This window comes from Mandrillus leucophaeus, unplaced genomic scaffold (assembly GCF_000951045.1).
Source record: "Mandrillus leucophaeus isolate KB7577 unplaced genomic scaffold, Mleu.le_1.0 Scaffold612, whole genome shotgun sequence".
In the NCBI taxonomy this organism is placed as follows: domain Eukaryota; kingdom Metazoa; phylum Chordata; class Mammalia; order Primates; family Cercopithecidae; genus Mandrillus; species Mandrillus leucophaeus.
Genome location: NW_012106609.1, coordinates 587,903 through 596,701, shown reverse-complemented (window position 1 = coordinate 596,701; position 8,799 = coordinate 587,903). Strand labels below are relative to the sequence as shown.

At 43.2% G+C, this 8,799-nt stretch overlaps 1 protein-coding gene across 1 annotated transcript in view; it reads right to left on the bottom strand.

Annotated features, from left to right (window-relative positions):
- The window catches only part of EPHB1 (EPH receptor B1), a 443,952-nt gene that overhangs the window by 70,077 nt on the left and 365,076 nt on the right, over window positions 1-8,799 (bottom strand). The window contains exon 10 of the mRNA XM_012000023.1: window positions 3,031-3,153. Within this exon, the coding sequence (XP_011855413.1) occupies window positions 3,031-3,153 (123 nt within the window). The remainder of the gene's footprint in view (window positions 1-3,030; window positions 3,154-8,799) is intronic.

Below are 8,799 nucleotides of genomic sequence, written 5' to 3'. Positions count from 1 at the left end.
AGAAAGAAAGAGAAGGAAAGAAGGAAGGAAGGAACGAAGGAACAGAGGGACAAATAGAGGGCAGGCTCAGGATTTGTAGCATTTGCCCATTCCCACGGTGTAAATACTTCTACTATGGCGATGTCAAGCTACCAAAATGATGTCTCTGAACATGGGGCTAGAAACAGATGTGCATAATTGGCTCTTGCAAGCTACCGCAGGCTGTCCAGCACAGCATGTCCACTGCTGGGAGGTCATATTCATTATCTTTCTTAAATAATTTAGTTTTCCTCTCTGTCACTATCTCATTCTCTCACATGCCTCATGAAAACTTACTTTTTCTACTAGTGTTTATCCTTGAAGACTCAGGCCAGAGGTCATTCTTTGCAGAGCCTTCCTGACATGCCCAGCCCCTCCTAGAACAGCAAGCTGGATGCTGCTCTGTGCTGGCCCCACACTTTGCATAATACATGCCTGTGTGGATGGTGTGGAATAATTAACCATTACTGGCCTGATTTTTTCCCACTAAATCTGTCAGACCTCTGAGTCTGTTTATTCGCCTCTGGAACTCCACATCCAGCAAATAAGAAGTATTCAGTAAAAGCCTGAGGGAAGAAGAGGAGGGAGAGAGGAAGGAGGGAGGGAGAGAAAAAAATAAAGGAAGAATAAAGAACTTCTGGTTCTTCTTTTCATGTTTTGTTGCCATTTTGCAACCCAAGTTTCGCCCTGCTTCAAGTATTTCAAGTGACTAAGAGAAACATTGCCAGTTACATGGCATAAATCTTACCTTAACATATTCCTTACTTTCGAAACAATTTGACCTCCACGCCAGCTCTTTTAGCACTGAAGAGTCAGCCTCAGTGGGGCAGGGTATGAGGGAAATGAGAATGATGACAGAGGAGAAAAGGACCTGGAAAAAAATTGGTTCCCTGCAGGAGTGTATTCTGTTAAAATTGCATAAAGTTATGCACAGTAAGTTAATATCCACAGGGATTCACTCTGGGATATTCTGAATTACAAGGAGATGGGTCTCTCCTAGAGAGTGGTCAGCAGTAACTGGGAAGAGGTCTTTATGCCATGCTACTGAGCATCATAGAAACTACTAAATGCAAAATTTCTCCCCAATACCACGTGAGTCATGGAGAGGACTGAACCTTCTCTGAGCAGAATGCACAAACATGGCAGCACTGGCAAATGCTACACACAAATGGAGGTGAAGGATGGGGCAGAACTATCAATTATCCTTTTACGGGCATCCAGCAGCTGGTGAGCTCACCCCAAATTGTAACTATCCAGGAGGGTCATAAAGTGAGAAGGCTCTTTACTCCTCCTCTGACAAAGGCAGGCAGGGGTGGGGCTGATGTGTGCTCTCTGGGATGAAATACAGTCCAGAACACATCGCTCTAAGCACATGACATAAATAACAACATTAAAGTCACTAACACCATTACCACAAGCCATAACAACAATTAATAACGCAAGCAAACAGAGTGCAGGACTGAAAGCCTGTCCCCCCTAAAACACTCTTTGATGTTTACTGGAGAAATCTGAGCCCTTAAGAGTTATCCAGTTTATCTGGTACCCAGCCTTTCAAGGCATGATCCTTAAATATGTCAGCATCTAAACAGGAAGAGAAAATTATTTGCACAGAAGTGAAAGTCGTGGCTCAGTAACATTCTTAATGTAAAAGTCAATGGGAAATATGTATAAACTCATGTGGATCTGAGTCTGGTGACCCAACTGAAACTCCTGAAGGGTTGGCAGGAGCAGGTGGTGTGTCATTTCCCAGCACCCACCACACATATGCTGAAAGAAGTGTGAGGACGAAGTTATTCAAGAGGGAAACCAGAGCAGGAAGATGGCGGCCTAATGGGGCAGAATCTCAAATGTGACTTCCAATTTCACAGATGGCTTTTTGACCCCTGAGTACATTAAGAGAGCAGTGAACAGAAGGATGGTGACATTCCCCCTAAAGATAATATATGAAGTAGCTGTAAGACTTTGACTAAACATATTTTATTGAGTTAAAATATTACTGAGAGAGGCAATTCTATGGCTTTCCCAATAATGATATGAATAAAGCACTTCTAGATCCAAGAACCTAAAAAAGATGACAGCATATTAGTGAAGAGAGCTTGGACCATGGCTAACAAGAACTGAAGAGGAAGAAAAGAAGAAGAATGTTATAGAAGAAAATAAACAAATTTAACACATCTTTTAAGAAGGTTTATAAGACACAGGAATGAGATTTCTTTTAATGATATTTTGAGATGTTTTATCTGATTTACAATAATAAGGCTAGGTCCGTTACCAAATTGACTCAACTACTAGCCCATTAAAGGAAGATGAAAATTCTAGATCAGTCTTAGGTATGATTTCCTGAGAGCATCTCAGGCAGTGAGTTTCACGCTGGGCTGGGTTTCTATTCCAGTGCAGGAAGGTGGATGAGGGCACATACATTTCTTGAGAATGAAATTTGTCTTGTGTTGTTACCAGCTATACCGTAGACTTTTTGTAAAAAAAAAAAAAAAAAAAAAAAGAAGGCTATAGGTTGACTTTATTCTGGAAACAGTGGTCTCTCTTCTACTCATCATGGTCTGTCTTCAAATTCATGTACATAGGAAATGGAGAACTTACAGTATGGCAAGATATCTTGACTTTAAGGCATTGAGATATCATTGTTAGTAAGTGGAATACTAAAAATGTAGATTTCTTTCAAAGCCTTCTCAACTAAGTACCTTCTGTCTCTCTCCTTATCTGCATTTGGTGGTCCATTTCCAGAGTTATTTCTGAATCTATAAAACTGCAGCTGACTTTTCTGCAACAACAGACAAGCCTGGCCACCATGGTCAAGGTCCCCAAAGATCCCAAGTGATGTTTTCTCTCTGTCCTAGATACACACGTAGATAGTTCAGACTCATCTTCTGAGGAGAAAGAAAATAGAAGCTCTCCTCCTAATGGGGTCTTTCATATTGAAAGAGACCATCTAGGTGGTGGAAAGAAGATGTTTGGACACCAGGAGAACAGAAATAAGACAGGGAAGAGCCATACCTGCTCCGATGACCTCTTCAATTTTCACGAAAGATACATCAATCTCCTTGGCGAACTCCCGGACAGCTTCGTTGGGATCCTCATAAGTGAAGGGGTCAATGTAGATCTTCATCCCTGGGGAGCCTTGTTGGAGGAGATAAGCAGGGTTAACATCCCAAAGAGGACACAGCTGTCATTCAGCACTGCTGATGTCCTCAACACTAAGGGCATTCCTGGGAGGAGCTCTCTTACACACCAGGCTGCAACCTTTCTCTGCCTCTCCTCCTCTTGCTGGGCTTCCCCATCTCCCTTCCTTCTGGGTCATTCTAGACTGATTCTCTGTCCTCTACTTCTCCTCCATATTTTCTTCTTTTTTTTTGAGCTTTTGATGAAATGTGGAGCAGATTACTTATAAGTGACAGATCAGGACCAGTTCCCACACCGGGCGCTCACAGAAGGCAAGGAAGCTGATTGATGCCAACCAAATGCATTAGCAGAAAAGTGGTGGTAAAATGGTAGGGTAGATATCAATATTTATCAACTTGACAACTTTCCTGAGTGGAGGCCACTGTTAAGGTTATAACTGATGGCTGTGGTGCAGGGCTGTAAGAGGGATGAGGATGGATTTTTTTTTACAAAGAAAGAAATTGCTGTTAGAAAAACCTGGAGATGGAAGTGCCAAGACGGTATACCAGAAAAGAAAATGTGAAGAGAAAAACTTAGAAAACACTAATAGAGAAAAGAGCAAAGTCCACATAGAAAAAATGAGGTGGTATGAAAGAAAAATGGTGATTGAATCTTCATGCCGTCGGACACACTGAAGTATGAAAAACAAATAAAATGGTGAATGAGAAATACATAAAGGAATATAGACCTTGTCACTGACATATACAGTGGCAAGATAAATAGGTGTGCATGGGGACAAAGTAGAGAATTGTCACTGCAGAAAAAATACATTCAAAAAGTAGAGGAGAGGGAACAAAAAAAGGAAATGGAACCCAAGAAACAAATGCATTCATTCACAATGTAATTTTTCAACACGTTTGATATGTCATTAGGCAAAGTACAGGAATTGTTTACATGGTGGTGGGTGGTGGAAAGGCTGAGGCTTCGAAGGTCAAATGACATGGTCCGGTATCACAGCCTTGGGAAGAGTAGGGGCTTTCCCTGCCAGGTACTGCTGTCTCATTCAAGAAACAGTCAGGTCAGCAGGGGCAAGCAGGTCTAAAAAAGCCACCCTGTAGGGTGCAGGGACTGGGGCGCAAGGCTGAGGTTAGGCCTCAGGTTTCACGAGCTCCATTTTAGCACCTCCCTCCTCTTCATGTCCCCCACCCCTCACCACTGCAGCTTGTTCCCTGGTGACCCCCAGCTCTAGTTTTGACATTTTCCATCCAAAATCTTCTGATGGCTCTATAGCTCCCCTAAACTGGTGTTGCTTGGTCACCAATTCAGGCAAGGAATGGAAATACTAGAGTATAATCCAAATGAAGATGGAAGATACAGTTAATCATTGAGGGGAATTTTTATTTTTATTTTTATTTTAGTTTTTTATTTTTTGAGATGGAGTCTTGCTCTGTCACCCAGGCTGGAGTGCAGTGGTGTGATCTCGGCTCACTGCACCCTCTGCCTCCTGGGTTCAAGCAATTCTTCTGCCTCAGCCTCTTGAGTAGCTGGGATTACAGGTGTGCACCACCACACCTGGCTAATTTTTGTATTTCTAGTAGAGATGGGGTTTCACTATCTTGGCCAGGCTGGTCTTGAACTCTGACCTTGTGATCCACCTGCCTCGGCCTCCTAAAGTGCTGGGATTACAGGCGTGAGCCACTGTGCCTGGCCTGAGGGGATTATTTTTTAAGTTAAGGAGGGCCGGGTGTCCTGCCCAGAGGAACAGTTTTTTTCTGAAAGATGAGTTATTCCCAGTCACTTGTTTTAGGGTTGTTCACATCATTCCAGAAGGCTCCTTGAAAGCTTTGAGAGGACACTGACTTGGGAATATAGAGACTGAAATGTGGACAAATAAATTGAGAGATCCTCACCTTTATGTAGAATATTCTAGCCCCTAGGATGGGATGTGTAGGAAGAGACTTCTGCCTTAATAACAGTGGACAAAGAGAAAAACAGAGATGGGGGTGCCAGGCCTTTCTCATTTGTTATAAAGAACAAGTGAAGAGTAAGAACAGACAAACCAGACTGGAAGCATATAGAGAACCCCGGTCAGCATCTCCAGGCCACCCCATCTTACCTTGGGTTCCCCCAGAAGCAGCCCTAGAGGCAAGATTTTTGAAAGTAAGTGGCTTATCTGGGTGGTGATCCCAAGAAGTACCGGAGATGAGAAAGGAAGTAAGATAGAGAAAGGAAGGCAGCCTGTAAGAGGTGGGTTCTCAAGCCACCGACCATGTGGGTCATTGAGCAGGCCTAACTCCCCTGAGATTTACATCTAAACAATGTCTAGGTTAGCACATGCTTCAGAGTTGGCCCACCTTGGGGTCGAGGGAGCTGTGATATTTCCACACAATTGGTCAGGAGCTGCTTGGCCTGTTGTATGGGTGGGCAGGGGAGGCTCCAGGGCCAGGGAAAGCAGTCAGGCAAAGCAACACCGATGCCACAGGTGGAAGCCAGCTGATGTGTGACTGGCAGCAACAGATGCACTCAGAATGCAAAAGGGACAGCAGGTCAGTGTCAACAAGCTGTGACTTCTCCCAGATTGTGTGCTGTGATGAGAGGAGGTAAAGAGCCCAGATGCCAGGACCCAAAGGTAAGGTCAGGACCCCCAAACCTTTTACTAGCCCTGTGTAATGTGACAAGTCGGCACACATCTCTTAGCATGGTTTCCTCCAAGGTGGCTGTGAGATTAAAGAACATATTGCTGATGACATACCTAGCACAGTGCCTGATGTACAGTGATGACTCACTGACTGACAGACTTGTTATATCATCAGTAAATTGTTCTAGGAAGTGTTTGGGGAGGTAGGAAGAGGAAGCAAGCGGAGGGTGGGCAGTGGGGGTTGTAAGCCGCTTAGGGTTATATTAGTTACTTTAAAAATAACTACCTTGTTATTTTAGATCAAAGGCTTTTGAACGATGTATGCTAAGCTGTCCTACAGGAACTCTTCCATGGAAACTAATTAAACAATCTAGAATATGCGGTAATGAATGGTTTGCAAGTAAAGACATACATAAGGATGAATGGGAAAGGATTCTGAGTTAATGAGTTTTACAGATATTGGCCCCAATCAGTTCAAGGAAGGAGCTATTCCCAGAAGGGAAAGGGCTCATCTCTTAATGATGCCAGGATTCTTTTGGGCCAGGAAGGTGCAAATAAGTACACACAAATGGAACAAAGTCTGCACTGTGAAGATGGGTGCACTTTACTGATGAAGAGAGGTGTGCTGCTTTGCTAGCTTGTAGAATTAAGAAGCATGTGTGTGCGTGTGTGTGCACACACATATGTGATGTCGCAGCTGCTGTTCTGGGGCCATGGGCTTTGGTGTCACTGAGGTCTTTCACCAGAAGCCAAGTAGACTGCCTGGAGTAGTGATGCAATGTCAATTTAGAACATCTTAATGGCTGCATTTATGCAACCATTAGACTCAGTACTCATTTTCTCTGAAATTGAGGAAAGCATTGTCACATTGAAGAAGAGAAACTGAAAAAGTGAATCATTGGTCTAACAAATGGTTCAAACTCAATGACTTTCCCCTAAGGTCTGATAGGGAGGGCTGAGAAAGTGGCTTTGGTGTTGCTCCTCTGTGGGGGGCAGTAGTCTGTGTTCTAAATCGGGAGAGTGACTTGGTTGAGCACTCTCAACCCAGCACGTAAGGGCTCCCCTTGCATCCACCTCATCTCAGAATGACGTATATTCCTAGACCTCTCTCCTACAGTACAGTTAGCCTTTCCAAATCTTAGATGATGAGGGAAAAAAAAGTCTTTAGCTAGGCAGAACAGGTCATTTGTCTTTTGGCTCATTTTGTGTTTCTGCATAAATCCTCCATCAGCCTGTTCCTGCTCCCACTTGCCAGTGAGCAGTTTTTAATTATCAGGAAAATGGTGTTTAGTGCAATGAATCATCAGACAGTGAACAAGGAATTCAAGTCAGCTACAGAGTCGGGCACAGCCAAACATTTAGAGACAGGGCTCAGAAAACGTTCTCAGATTTGTGAGTGTTGGGGAAATATTATTAGTGGCGGTAATAATAATATCAGATGTAATATATCCCTATAACGTAAAGCATTTTATAGTAATCTGTACTATGCTTTATATTATCATTATTGCTAATATAAATATTGTTAATGTATTTATATTTTATAGTTTCCAATTATTTTCATCATAGGTTACATACCTGTGGCACAAAAATGTTATGTATGGATTAAACTGCTGATTATTAGTACCTCAAAAGAGAGAAAAATCTTTAATTTTGTGTTCTTTTAATTTATTAATTTCGATTAAAGATCTAATTTGCAGACATCTGTGTTCTTTGACCTAAAAATTCACTTATGCTATAGTTAAGATAAACTACAGCCTTAAAGGACCATAGTCTCAGGAGAATTACCAAATCTTAAACATGAACCAAGCCTTTAAATATATTAGGTTTGGGGAGAAATGATTTAGCCACTGTCCAGAACCTTGTCGCATGGAATGGAGTAGTTCTTGAAGTTCTTGAAGCAGAAGAAACTTCTGACCATTGTCAAAGACCCGCATCAGTAGATCAGGATGCTCTCAAAAGTGAAAAGGCTGGGACATGTCTCTGGGGATGTCGCAGACATGTAGAGTGTATCTGAAAAGTGGGGGAGACCCTTTACAAGTGCCAGGGTCTCAGGGAAGAGCAGAAGAGGGCTGGAAAGAGCCATTTTAAACAGTAGGTGATATTTGGGGATTGAAAGCTGGAGGGAGAGGAGTGAATGCTTCTATCCAGGCCTCCTGTGCATTCAGGAAGTACAAAATCAATACCATGGACATCTTAGTGGAGACCACGAATACCCACATGGCTCCAGGGGTGCCAGGACAAACCTGGCACTTCCCAGCTGGTGGAGGATGCCTAGAATTCCACAGTATGGTTTCAGAGGTAGCGCATTAGGCTGTGTTTAGTCATTAATATTTTTGTGTCCCAGCAGGTTTGAACAGGCCCATGAGAAAGTGTGGCTTTTTGTTCTTTATTCTGGATTCAAGGCAAACGATGTCATTTTTGTGACTCCCCTAAATTTGGTTCAGATATTTAAGCACAAGGGGTTTTACGTGTTTGGAGATCTTTACATACAGGGACTTCATCCAATCTTCTGCCTCAGTATGTTGATCATCCCTTTTCCTCAACACTAATTAGGACTCCAAACCAGCACTGTGCTAAGAACTGTGGCAGCTATCGGCAAAACAAAGTTCACAAGGTTCTTTAGGCAATCAAGATATGAAATAACTGAACAGTGCTGGATAGTCTTGGATCAGGAGCCCACATTTGGAAATGGGTTGCAAGTGCTGCAGAGACCAGAAAAGGCAGAGGCTATGGGTGCCAGTCTTCAGGGTCAGAATCTTGAAAACACCAGAACTCAGCTTGAGCCTGAAAGAACAAGTGCACATCGCATTGTACTGGAAAAGGCGAAGCCTGGAGTGTCGTGAGCCACAGCTAACGGAGCCCTGGCAGTGCATGAGTGGGGAGAGTGACACCAGCTTGAATGTGGAGGGAATCAGTGATAGTCAGAAGCATGGCAAGGCCTTGGTTACCAATAGAGGCATTAGGATTGATGTCATGGGACACACAGAGCTGACAATGGTTCCATCAGCAGGGGATGGATGTACTGA